The sequence below is a fragment of the Xiphophorus maculatus genome, chromosome 6 (genome assembly GCF_002775205.1).
Source record: "Xiphophorus maculatus strain JP 163 A chromosome 6, X_maculatus-5.0-male, whole genome shotgun sequence".
Taxonomy (NCBI): domain Eukaryota; kingdom Metazoa; phylum Chordata; class Actinopteri; order Cyprinodontiformes; family Poeciliidae; genus Xiphophorus; species Xiphophorus maculatus.
Window position 1 is genome coordinate 23044961 of NC_036448.1, and position 14448 is coordinate 23059408.

At 35.7% G+C, this 14448-nt stretch overlaps 1 protein-coding gene across 2 annotated transcripts in view; it reads right to left on the bottom strand.

Annotated features, from left to right (window-relative positions):
• The window catches only part of piezo2 (piezo type mechanosensitive ion channel component 2), a 125879-nt gene that overhangs the window by 72446 nt on the left and 38985 nt on the right, over window positions 1-14448 (bottom strand). The window contains exons 5-8 of one of the 2 annotated variants that reach the window (XM_023335477.1): window positions 14243-14405; window positions 9878-10157; window positions 5629-5842; window positions 592-766 (exon numbers count right to left, since the gene is read on the bottom strand). In XM_023335477.1, coding sequence (XP_023191245.1) covers window positions 592-766; window positions 5629-5842; window positions 9878-10157; window positions 14243-14405 — 832 coding nt within the window. Of the gene's footprint in view, window positions 1-591; window positions 767-5628; window positions 5843-9877; window positions 10161-14242; window positions 14406-14448 lie in introns of both variants that reach the window. The other variant, XM_023335478.1, reaches the window with a different exon arrangement.

The following is a 14448-nucleotide window of genomic DNA, read 5'->3' on the forward strand; positions in this document are numbered from 1 at the left end:
AGTTAGCAAGTTAGCTCTTTTTTTGAAGGACAATCTTGTTTACAGATACTTTATAATTCAATGTAATTGTTCATTCTGTTCTGTTTAGACAGTTAGCACACTAACTTGCTAACTAAATACTTAATTTGCTTGCTAAACATTTACTTTAGCAAAACTAAATGTTTGGCTAAACTAACAAAACATTTAGTTTTGTTAGTTTAGCAAACAAAACAATATTTACTTTAGTTGCTAAAAGAAACTAAATATTCCTTGAGCAAGCTAAACTACATATTTAAGTTCGCTTGCTGAACATTTAACAAAAAAGTTAAATATCTTTACTTATTTTATTTGGAGCTAAATATTTAGTTTGCACACTAAATATTTATAACAGGAGCTAAATATTTAGTTTGTGAATCAAATATTTAATTGGGAACTATGACATTTATAAATGTATGGATAACAGGCTTAGTGAAGTTAGTAAAGGTTTTTAAAAACAGCGCCCCATAACATAAAATATAAAACAATTCCCAGTAAAGATGCTCCATTTTCCCCCCTTACAGGATTATAAACCAATCCAACTAAAAATACTCCTGCCCTGACATGGTGTCTCACCATGAGTTGGTCGATGGGCTCCTGCAGCCAGAGGCGGATGAGCGTTGCCAGGGTGTAATAGAGGACCAGCAGCATGATGGGATTGACGAAGTGGTACCACTTACGGTCCGGGTGAACAATCAGCTTCCAGGTGTAGGAGCAGTTGGTCTGGACGATGGGGGAGATGCCAAAGACTCTGGAAGAAGAGAAGAAAGACATGAGTTTAGGGGAAAATTATAAAAGTACTTATAATTTAAGAGTTGGGTAGTAACTACTTACATTTACTCAACTATATTTTTACATTTACTTGAGTAATTTTATTATGAAGTATCTCTACTATTACTGGAGTAAAATTTCTGGATTTTCTACCCACTGAATGAAAAACAAACATGTTTTAACCAGAAATTCACCAGACAGACACACCTGCAGTTTTTGTTGACGTTTCATAAGTTTGTTCCATCTATTTTGGTCCATGTGATTGTCTAATCTTTAAAGATTAAATGATTGATGTTTTGATCAGTCACTCAGTACTTAAGTGTGATTTTTATCAAATACTTTATTTTACTCTTTAGTAATTCTTTTGGACAGCTACTTTTCACTTTTACTTTAAGTTGTGCAACTCTTGGCAGAAGTCAATTAATTGCATAATAAATTAAAACAAGCTCACTAATTTCCATTTGCGTGATTTATTGTTTTTAATTTTTTCTTTTTTTTTGCCAAAAACTGGATGATAAAAGTCTTCAGCTTGGTGCTTTGGTCTCTCCTATACCAGTTTTTGAAGGACATTTATGTTCACAGAGACTTCATAATTCATTTTATTTGTTATTTTCTTTATTTATTTTGGATATTTAAAAATGTCTTCCAGTTCCAGTGTTAAATATTCATTATAATGTAAAAGTTTATTGAGCTCTGAGAATGTGATCTTCCATTATTACCATTACATTAGTTGAAAATGGTCTCAAAATAATAATATTATCATTTATCGCAATAACTTCAGAGTCAATTCATCGTCCGATAAACTTGTTGTGTACTCCACTCGCCTCTGCTTAGTAATCAAAATGAAAAACAAAGCTTGTTATTCCTATTTATGCTTTAGGAGAGCAGTTTGAGCGGTGTGCTATTTTTATTTGATCACTTCATCAGAGGAGACATTCCTCAGACCTGAAGCTTTGAAGTTTGGAATCTGAACAATGCAGCGAGGGTAAGAATGTGTTTATTCGTCTGCATCGCTCCTTTCCTGACTGAATGAACATCCACTCAGGAACTACACTGACGTTCAACACACACCAACTCCCCAACCTCAGCATCTCCCCTGAGACTCTTCATGCCATCTGGAGAGGCGGACCGCCCCGCTCGTCCTGCCCCCGGCTCACTTCCTGGACGGTTTCTCCTTTCAGCTCAGGAAGGTCATGTGACTGGGGACTTCCATTGTAAGGCGGGGAGGCAGGAAGCTGGGCCTCTCATCGGTTTCACTCAACGCCGAGCCAGAGCAAGGCCGAGTTGCTGTCAACAAGCACAATTAGGCCAGGCGCTGCGCCGGCCCATTGTCCGAGGAGGGGCTGCGGGTTTTTACAGCCTGAGAGCTTCGCTCTGACGGCCAGGAGGCGAGCAGGGAGGAAACACGGCCGAGGGGAAGGTGTTACTTCTAACACAGCAGACGGCAGAAATACCTCAACTTGGTGGAAAGTCAACACAACGGAACATGCTACAGTTCTGGGTTAAAGTTTAAATTACCTCTAGGCCTGTCGCGATAAGCAATAAATCAGTTAGTCACACCATAAACTACATCAAACTCAATTATTTACATTTGCATGATTTATTGATTTTCTTTTCTCTTTCTACCAAAAAACTGGATAATAAAAGTCTCCACTCTGGTGTTTTGGTCTCAACCAATTCTGCTTTTAATGCCAATTTTATTTACAGAGACTTTATAATTCAATTTATTTGTTGTTTTGTTTATTTATTTTTGGATATTTAAAATGTATTTCAATTCTAGTGTTAAATGTTCATTTTAATCTTTGTGAATGTGTTCTTGCATTATTACGCCATTACGTTAAAACTGGTGTAAAAACAACAATACTATCGTTTATCGCGATAACTTCTGGGACAATTCATCGTCCAGGAAACTTTGCTATCATGACAGGCCTAATATTCTCATCGTCTGCATATTATATCCAGGCCTCAATCATTAATATAATATTAAACTGCAGAGAGATCAGATGTTTTTTGTTGCTATAAATGATGTTATGGCGTAGTTTTTGCTGGGTTCGATCACATAGACATTTCTCACTGTTAAATGTCAACACTGATAACCCAAGGAGTTTCTCTTTCAGCAAATGAGGATGTTGTTCATTCGAAGAAAAAACAAGCAGCTTATCTGCCATCAACAGAGGGATTTAGGAGGAATCTGTGTTTGCTCGAGGCGGTTTTAGCTAAATATTGCTGTAAATAGCTTTGATCCTCTCACACAGCAACAGCTCTCATATGGGAACGAATTAGATCAATAAAACCTTGGAAAGCCACGGACACCAAACAGCGACAGTGATGCTGGGGATCATCACAAATAAACTGATTGCCTCTCTAAACCATTTAAGGAACACATTTTAAAGAAAAAAAACAATAACTTTTTGTTTTAATCACAATTTTTTGTTGTTTATATTTTTAATCTGTATTTACAGTTTGCTGAAACATTTATTGGCCTTTTTTCATGAAGCACATGTAACAGGCTTTTACTTTAACACATTGATGTGAAGTTTGTCCAAATTTGTTTATTCATTCTTTAAATTTACTTTCTTTTGTTCAGAAGTCGTTTCTCCAGACATTTATTGGTGTGTTCAGTTCGGTTACGCTGCTCTTGGCAGTTGGTGGTTACCATAGCAACCGGTAACTGGCAGCTCCTCTCCCTTTTTTTCTGTTGCCGTCGGCAACTGAGGTATGTATTAGAATCAGCTCTGTGTTTTCTTTGCAAACATTATGTATATGTAAATAACATATATTTTAGACAAATTTAATCATGTACAGTGTTTTGTTAATAATTGTGCTGTGTTTTGAATATGTTTTTAACTGTTATTATTATAAATGTTGTCCATTCCCTAACATTCTTGTATATTCTGTATATTCTGTATAATCTGTGCATATAGCTCCCATATTTATATTTATACACAATATCTATATCTCTTTGCTATAACCCCTTATAGTCTTAGTCTTGTACATCTGTAAATAAATATGTATATCTTGTAGAGCACTTCTGGATAGATGCAAGCCACATCTCGTTGCTTGTACTTGTGACAGTGCAATGACAATAAAGTTGAATTCTATTCTATTCTATTCATTTTAGCTACGTTTAATTTTACAACTACTAACTGCTCATTGGGAGTTATTGCTTTGTAGTTTGTTTAGGGTTATTTATTATATTTCATTTAATGTATAGGGGCAGAAGCTGCTGGACTGATGTTTACCACCAACTTGACTTCCTCTTGTTAAAATAAACACCTGAGTGTGTCTGTCGTGAACCTACTGCACCTGAGACAGACATCGAAGGGTTGCACACATATTGAAATTTCTTCAGTTTTTGAACTAATTTATAATTTTAGGATTCTATTAAAGCAACAAACACAGTTCGGCATTTTCAGTTAGAGACTGCCGAGTGTTAAATCCTTCATTCCCAAAGATATTTGTCATTTTAATCAATCAGAATGAATTAATCATAAATGAACAGCAGACTGCGAACTACGCTTTGCTTTAATATGCTTGTAATCAATAAAAACTCATTAAACTGCTCAATAAAGCTGAGCCTTGAAATTTATGCTGCATCTATAGTAAACAAACATGTATTAAACATCACAGTTTGGTATACAGTTTACTATTTTCACAGAATTAAAATTTTTAACCTATAATATTTTAAAAATTTTAACAGATAACATTTAAATGAACATCATACTGCCATAAAGGAAACTGTGTTCACATATTTTGGTCCAGATTTCAGCAGAAATTTCAGACTTTCTTTGGATTAAAAACAGAAATATTGTGGGAAAACGGCATTAAAAAGTTATCTAAAAATTATGTTATTTTTTATCTGATCATAAGTTATAGCAGTGGTTCCCAAAGTGAGGGGGTGCAGGGCCATTGCAGGGGGACGCGGGAACCAATATGGATGAATGAAAAAAAAAAAAAAAACAGTTACACAAAATGTTTCACTGTAAACATGGTTATTAGTTTGTTTTGTTACAACCTGAAGCGTGAAATAAACTTCAGTGGAGTTTGAAAACAAAATATGTGTTTAGGTTTATGTCTGATTGAACGATGTGTGAGCCCAGTTGATTTTCCTTTTCTTTTTAGGGGGAATTTTATTGTAATCCATAGGGGGGCCCAGAAAATCTTTGGGAACCACTGAGTTATAGGAAAGTTTAAATTAGAAGTTAATGGGATCATAAGTCCATTCCTGATGAGCCTCTAAACTTGTATTCCTTCTCTAACATCTCTGAATCAAATGTGTGCAGTAATTAATCTTTTCCTTTTCAAAATACGACATGACATACACTGCAAAAACAAAATCTCACCAAGAATTTTTGGTCTTATTTCAGGTGCAAATATCTAGGAACTGTAGAATTAAGACAAAATTAACTTACAAGTAACTTTTCAGCAAGAAATATGAGCTTTTTAAAAATAAATAATTTATTAATATTGATGAAAAAGTACTAGTTTCACTGCCCACATTATTATTATTACGAAACATTTTTTCCAAGTTATAAGTGAATATAACGTATTTTTTATAGTTATACATTATGTCTGTGAGCTCTTGCAAACTAAAGTCAACATCCTTGTTTTGTTAACACTATCTTAGCCAAGAAACTGAATCTGAATCTAACAGAAAACATTTTATTGGGTATAAATTTCACTGTTTACCAGTTCTCTTTACCTTCCTGTTTGCAACAAGAGCAAATATTTATTGACATTTAAACAAACCTGGTGAAATAAATATCGCCGTGTCTCCATATTCCACGTTTTATGCCAGAAAAAAGCATCACCTTTAAATCAAACTACTGATTAGCTTCTGACCTGATGTAGTTGTCTTGTGGGAAGATGGACTCCTGGAAAAACTGGAACTGGTAAAGGTAGAGCACCAAGAGGTGTCCAGCGCTGAAGATGGCCATCAGGACGCACATGCAGCTGAATATGAGGGTGTTGAAGGTCCGGCAGAGAGACCACCAGGTGCACAGGAACAGGAAAATGGAGAAGTAAACAAAAGATGTCAGCGAAGGCAGCATGATCCCTGTAAACACAGAAAAACAAAAAGAAGCAGCAGCTTAGTTCAAGATAAACCACCTTTTTGAGTCAGCAAAGTTCATAATAGTTCATATTTATGGAACTTATTTCTTAAATGTGACCTAGGCCTGTCGTGATAAATGATAAATCGATTAATCGTGCGATAAATTAAAACTATCGACGTCCTTTCAATTATCGGCATTATCGTCTCTTCCGGCCTTTTTCTCTTTCTGTTAATGACACTGAATGAAAAAAAGGCTCAACTCCGGTGCTCTCCACTGACCCTCCCTTCCTCATTTCCTTAGTGTAAAGCCCAGCGCACAGGACACGATCTTAGAGCTGTCCTAGCTATAACGGTTCGATCAGGTTCGGTCCTGCCCTGTGGTGTCCAACAGTGGGCACAAAATAATGGCTACAAGTTCAGTTAACTAATTTTAAAACCAGGCATTAATCAATGCTTTACTACAATCTACCTGCAATGCATGTGGCTAGTGTCAGCGTAAAGTCCTGACTGAATGAAAATCATTAGAACCTATTTACGTCACGTTAACGAAGAACAGCTGAAAAGTTACCGGGTTTATCAACTGCAGTAGCAATTTCGCTCCAACTCCTCCTCTTGTCATTTCTATATTCTTTGCATGTTGAATAAACATTAATGTTGTTTCCACATATCATCTCCAATGTTCGCTGGACTTCGGGTTGCTCCGTGTCAGCTGTTTGGGATTCCCCTCATAATTTCCCCTCAGAAATCTCGGAGGAGAATCCACGCTTTCTGATTGGCTGCCTGTCACATTCAACAGGCTGCGTTAAGATCCCAGTGGGGAAAAAACCCTGATTTAGATCGGAGCGGCAACGACGATCTACCGTAACACACCACACAATCTTAGAAAGACCAACGTTTTAAGATTGTCATAAGGGGAAAAATAGGAGCAAAAAATTATGTAGTGTGAACTATTGCATCAGGTAGTGGGATGAGCCCATCTTCTCTATTTAAATCTAATTATTACTGAAGGGCAACATAATATACAGACTTCATAATCTGCACTCTTTTGGTTGAATGCAGTATTTATTTCCACTTTAGCTTTATGTTGTTTAGTTTTTTTTTTCAAGTGCGTTTTTTGTTAATGGAGACTGAGAATCCATTTTATTTTCGTTTTTGGTCGTTTTCTTTATTTTGTTTATCAGCTCCAGTGTCTAGTGTTCTTTTGAAAATAAAGTGTATTTATCTTTGGCAAGAAATCGCATGCATTGTTATGTCATTTCCATTAAATCAGTGTAAAAAGGTCTTCAAACAATATTATCGTTTATCGCAATAATCTTTGAGACAATTAATCGCTCAGCAAAATTTGCTATCATGACAGGCCTAATGTGACCTATTATTCCTCTTTGAACAGGTTAGGATCAGATTACGGTCTACATTTTTTGCACAAAATCATTGTTAGCTAATGAGATTTTAGTTTGTTCAGGTCTGCCTATTTTGAACTCCTTTCAACTGTTTTAGAACCTCCTGTCACTTTATATCTAAATAAGCTGCTCCTGGCCACGACCCAAACTCAACGCCAACACCCGCACATGAAAATAGCTGCAAACAGATACACAATTATACAACTGTACATCTTTGAAAAGCAGAAGTGGAGCCTCATGGACAACAAGCAACAACGCAGCAAGTGGTTTCTGGATGATAAGTCAATAACAAAACACTTGTCGTTTCCAGCAGCCATTGTACAACACATTCAGCGCTGGAGAAAATGTGCTGGAGCTCTGCTTGGGTTGCTAGGAAACGGGCTGGGCTTATGAGGTTGCTAGGTAACAGTCAATGCCTGCTGATTTGTTTCTGGAGGTTTGTGAAACAACAAATTTTAGGTTGTTGCGGCTGGTTGTTGTTCTTTTTTTAAGCAGTTGGGCTGCTTTTAGAAGCAGTAGAAACCAAATAAAAACAAACAAAAATGTGCAAAACGTAAATTTTGCACGATTTGTCCTCTTTAAAAAAATGACATAAAGGACATTTGACTATGCAATTTTAAAGACTTGAAATTGGCTTTTGTCTCTAAGAAGCTCTCACTCTTTTTCTGGATTTAGACTACCAAAATACACAGTGAAGAACTTATACTTGTTTATAGGACAGAGATGTGCTGTGCATGAATAAATTTAACTCTTGATTCTTTCAGCATCAGCGACATTTTTATTATGCAACATTTACCCCCAAAATATTGAATGTGTAAGGGTATGAATTAGGTGACGTCTGAAGACAGATATTTTGTCTTTATATATATTGTACTTTATTTAAAATGTGAGAGTGAATGGGACAGATTAAAAATGCAAGCCACACTTTTCAAATTTTTATTAAAATTTAAAAAACCTTGAAACAATTTCCATTTTCTTTCCTTCTATTTTGATCAGTCACATAAAATACCAATAAAATACACAGATGTTTGTGGTTCTAATGTGAAAAATGTGTTAAAGAAGTATCAATGTTTGTGCAATGCATCTAAAGAAAAAAAAAGAGCTATGATAGCACTCTTAGTGTTTGATGCGAACTCAGTTCCTCAACAGAACATTGACTCAGTTCTCCACTCATGCCTCAAATTAACGACTCTCTGACGGCCATTTTACATGTTCTGGCCTGTTTGATGCTTATGGAGCTTGTTTTATAGGACAGAGATGTGCTGTGCATGAATAAATTTAATTCTTGATCCTTTCAGCATCAGCAACATTCTTATTATGCAACATTTACCCCAAAATATTGAATGTATAAGTGTCACAAGAGATCTCTCTTATTTTAAAGCATTTATTCATAAACTTTGGTTTGAGTGGGTCAAACATTCATAAAGTCATGTTAGAAACAACTTTTCCATTTTTTCTATAGTATTTTGTAACATTGCTGCATTGTTTTATACACTTCTTATTGGATTTACATTTAGATCAGCTCATTAATTAAGGAGGGCTAGGGGTGACAAAATAATATATATATATATGCCATATACTTTAATATATTTGTATAATTTAATTCATTAAATGCATCATGAAATTATTAAAACAAATAAGTAAATACTTAAAAAGGAACGAAATATATAATGTTATTATAATGTATGCAATTAAGTAATTAAATGTCACATGAAATAATTAAAACTACCGTTTAAATGATTTAAAAGGTAGATTTTTAAATAATGACATTTTCTTTTAAAGAAAACTTTTATTTAAAAATATGTTTAATTATTATCAATTAGTCAATCTCAGCCATAATTAACGTGTTCACTCTTAGAATTGAGTTTGAATTTTCTTTTTTTCTATATCACAAGCACATTTGACTTAAAATACATCCAAACAATTTATATATTAATCATATTTACCATAATCAATCGATATTTACGGTGTAAGTAAAGGTGTTTTTTAGTGCTATTATTAAGCAGATGAGCAGATGCTTTGCTTTATAATATTCTATTCAACATTTTGGTTTTAAAACCACCATCTAATGAAAAGTTTGATATTTCCAATTATTTTCCACCATAAACTGGAAAGGGGCTGAGACGATTAATCGGATTAATCGATTGCTGAAATAATCGTCAACTCATTTAGTAATAAATTAATCACTAAATGGAGGGTACAGATAAGAAAAGGGTGTTTGCTGAAAAAATAACATGTTGAGACAAGTAATTCAACTGAAACTTACAAAATATACGCAAATTTTGCATTTAAGACAAACATACCTTTGTCTGTAAAAGTGTTTTACTCCAAACTCCTCCACAGTTTTAGCTTCATCTGCTTCAAATTCACTGAAGGGATGCTTTGTTGGGACATTTTAGGCAATGAAATGTTTGTTTTCTTATTTTAAAAAGGAATTTCTGATGTATAAAAAGCCTTACGTGGTTAATTAAATGAAAAATCTGCAGAATTTCTCTTCAGCAATGAATTGATTAATCGTCAGAATAATTGATAGAATAACGGATTACTAAAGTGATTGTTGGCTGCAGTCTTATACTGGATAGCACCAGCGTTGGGTTGCAGGAAAGTTCAGGAGTTGAGAGAAGAAGAAGAGTTTCACCTGTCATGCCCAGCAGGATGGTGACCACCACTTTCCCTGCTGTGGTGATCAGGTTCCCGATGATCTCCTTCACTTTGGAAGCAACCTCCGCCACCATCCTCAGGATCTTCATCTTAGTGCTCTCTTTGGCTTCCTCTTCCTCCTCCTCCTCTTCATCGTCCTCGTCTTCGTCGTAGAGCTCCTCATTCTCCTCGTCCTCCTCGGCCTCGTACCCGGCCTCCAGGTCGTCCTCCAGCAGGACGTCGTCGTCGTCGTCATCCAGGCTCGGTTTCTCCTCGTCCTGCTTACAGGTGGAAGACGACGGTTAGAAATCAGATCTCTACATGGTGCTGAAAACCGTTTACCTGCAGGTACGTTAGCATATCGTGTCATCTCAGGTTATTTCAGCAGATCTGAGCATAAATCTGTCACAGCGATTAATCGGATTAATTGTGATTAATCGATGACGTAAATAATCGATTAGCAATTAATCGTTAAATGGCGTACACAGGCCAAAAAAAGCCATTTGTTGAAAGAACAACACACTCAGAGCAGTAATTAAGCCAAAAATGTCCACTACTGTATATATATATCTGTAAATATGTTCTACCCAAAACCCATGAAGTGGCAGTTTTTATTTGATTGAGCTCAAATTCTATAAAAAAAAAAAAAAAAAGACATAAAGTTATTATTTTATATCAGTTAATCCAGAAATAGTCCATAGATTTGTATTTATTTTTAGCTGCAGACGCATCTTTTCCTAGAAATAATCAAATGTACAGTAAAGGTATGCTGTGTCATCGCATTTAAGGAAATAAAATGTTTATTTTCTCATCTGAAAAGGGGTGTGAATTGTTAATTTGCAGTTTAAATGTATTTCTAATATTGTACAAAAAAAGGGTTAAAAAAAATCTGTAGAATGAAACAAAATTTTCCATCAATGAAGTCTATTTGTATCGCATATTTCAGCAACAAGGCAAAGTGCTCAACTTCATGAAAACATAAAATCATCAAGATATCAAGTGCCATCTTTAAAATAATAAACATCAGAACTGCTGATCAATGTTCCAGCATTTATGGTTCAACAGCTGCTCTGAACTGGTGGGTTTTTAGTTTTGATTTAAAGGAACTCAGTGTTTCAGTCAGATTTTTAATCCGATTAATTATCAGAACAATCGATAGATTAATCAATGATTAAAATAATCATTAGTTGCGGCCCTACAGAGCAAACTGCCTTCGAAGGATGTTTTCCTCTGGAACCAGATGTTGGCCCACTTTGTTCTTCCTTGGCTGTGAGCAAATGTGCCCCCAGTCGCCCACAGTCTCGGTAAAAGACAAACATAATAACTCAGCTGTTGAATTCAATACATAAACCAACAGACAGGCACAAGAAACAGGTGGTAAAAATTCAGATTTAGTCAAAGCATGAGCCACAAAAGCCAGTAGAGATAAACCTCCCTGGTGCTTTTCCCAGCGATAACGGCACAGAGAGATGGAGCGATGCCATCTGTGCCAGTCGGAGAACATTGGATCGGGGAAATGTGGACTTAATTAAGCCTGAGTCATAAAGAGCGGTGGTAGAGACTTGCCAGGCGATGATGGGAGGCTGTTTTCCAAGTCATCAACTCTCACACGAAAGTTTATGCTCAAACTCCCGCGAAGCTCGGCGAGACCGGAGTGGGAGAAAGGGACAGCTTTACAGCTGGATCAAAGTAATGATTAAACTCCATCAGTCAGAAAGTTTATGTTGATGTGGATGAAGCCTCAAATGGGGCATCTATTGTTAAGAGACCAGAGGAGCTAAAGTGGAAAACGTGAGGGCATAACCTCGTTTCCTGCAGTCAGTGAGCAGAAGAATACAAAACGTGAAACTCATCAATATACTAATCTGCAGCTGCAACATGGAAAGCATTATTATGTTCACTGCTGAAGATATTAATGCCATTACACAGATGGATCTCAATAAATTAAAATATCATAGAAAAGTTAATTTACTAATGTAATTAAAGAAGCTAATCTCAAATATCATTTGGACTCTTTAAAGAAATCGATTAAAAAGCTTTTATCTCATGTAATGTTGATGATTATGGCAAAGAAAAACCATAAATTTAGTGTTTTAGAATACTTGGATCAATAAAAATGATTTCATATCAATACATGTTATGCTATGACCTACATCAGATGTGTCAAACTCAAGGCCTGGGGGCCACATCCGTCCCACTGTAGATTTTTATGTGGCCTTCTAGACTCCAAATTACTCAATAAATCCTTCCAGCTTTTCACAAATCTGCAAAATTCACACAAAATAAACAAATATCCATTTTGTTTTCTGATTTTACTGCATAATTTCTCTAAATTGGTCAAAGTGAGTTTAAGCGACTGGTGCCTCAGCCTTACTTGTTATAGTCCATAAATGAAATGGTGAGTAATAAAGTCACATTTAACATCATACATCAGCGCAAATATTGTAAAATTAATTACAAACATTTCTTAATTGACACCACAAAATCTGCAATTTTGATTGCAAAAAAAAAAAAAAAAAATACTAGAACAATCACAAAATCCTGAAGAAACAGCTATTTATTAATATTTTAACAGTTTTATCAATACATTCTGGCATAACCGGCCCTTTAAGAGCATTCAGATTTTTGATAAGGCCCAGGATAAAATTGAGTTCGACACCCCTGACCAAATTATTGCGGGGAAAAGCAGATGACTTGACAGATGTTCAGCAAACTGTAACAGACACCTTCAACAAGGAGTTTAACAAAGAAAGGTCAACTTAATAATAGGAAAGCTAACTGGAAGGAAAAACTACATTGCCATCACTTTATGTGTGATTGAGTCAAAATAAGAACAGGTCCAAGAGGAAACTGGACATAATTCTTCCCTACATTTTCGACGTTCTCTTGTCAGACGGATTTTAATTTCCATTCAGCAAATGATCACAAAACTTCCAAGGTAGGAGCGCAAGACTCGTCTTTATTAGGGCTGAAACTAACAATTATTTTAGCAACCAATTATTCTGATGATTGATCGATTAATCGTAAATCAACCTGAAAAAAAAGGGTCTACTGTGTATAAACGTCCGACTTCCACCATCTTTTTTTTGTTACAGTATTATAGTCATGAAATCTAGAACCTATTTGTGTTAAGATGTTTACATCTCAGTTTTATGACCAACAGTTTTGTTTGGAGAGCGCTACCCCAAATCTTTTCATGTTTACAGGAACATGATTTTAATTGCTTAGTCTTCAGCTAGGCTTTGTAGAAATAAGTGTCAACATTTATACGCAGATTTCCAGATGGTTTCAGTCTAAGCCAACATCTTTACAAGCTTCACTTTTCATTGAAGACAGAAGCCAAAAGCAAACTGACTACAAAGTCCTGTTTCTCCTAAAATATTTAATTTATCTCCTGCTTCCGGGTTTTTTTTTTATTTTTTTATCAGTGTCTGCAGTTTGTAAAAATACTTCTGGAAAGCTTTGTCATTTCAAACATCACTGACAGCTTAAAGACATCCTGAACATTTAAAGGTTTCTCCTGTTTAAAAGGGAACTATTGTGCAAAATAATTTTTTTGGGATGTTTTTATAGTTCAATTTTAAGTCTGAGCCGCTTCTAAAAACAGCCTGTTCAAGAAAAAAAGTTACATTGGGAGGGCACTGCGCCGTTACCTAGCAACCCCAGCCATGCCCAACCCGTTACCTAGCAACCTAAGCAGAGTTCCAGGACATTTGGGGCATGGCCAGCAGCAGCTTAATTTGATTTAAAGTGACAGAGCCCCTAAAACAGCTCAAAATAGGTAGAACTGACCAGACTAAAATATCATTAGCTAAGAATAACTTTATGTAAAAAATAAATAAATACGACAAACATGTTTTGTATCTCCTATAGACCTATCATAATGGTTGAATATTTATAAAAATATATTTTGTTGTACAGTTCACTGCTCTGAAGGAGTTGTTCTTTCAGCAAATAGCATGTTTAAGAGTTTTTATATTCTACTAAGCAATTATTTGATTACTAAAATAGTTGACACTTAGTTCAATAGTTGGCTAATCACAATTAATCCAATTAATCCGATGAACCACTTTGGCCCAAAATCATTGTAATGGATTTCAGAACCATCGTTTCATTTGTTTTATAATAATAGAAATAATATTTTCTCTTGGCCCCACTCTCACTAGCTGTTAGCTTCAGCCTCTAGCTTGTATGTATACAAAATGCAAGATGCTAAGACAATTAAAAGAATCCATCAAGCGTTAGATGAACCCATGTATACTTTTCAGTGGTGCTTAAGTCAGCTGTTCTTGAATCATAAAAACAACATTATGTCTCCTCCTTCAAGTAACTTCAGGAGAGACAGCGGACAGTTTAAACCTACTTGTTCCTCTGCGTCGAAGTCTTCGTTGTACTGGCCCATTTCCTCAGGCGGCCTTTTCTGGACCAGAGTGCGACACAGCAGCCAGATGGCGAGTCCGACCAGGAACATGCCGATGTCAGGGACGAACACTCGGATACCGTTTCCCGCGTCTGCGCCAATAACACTGTGGGACAAACAGTAAATGGAGGAAACGCAGTGAGAAAAGC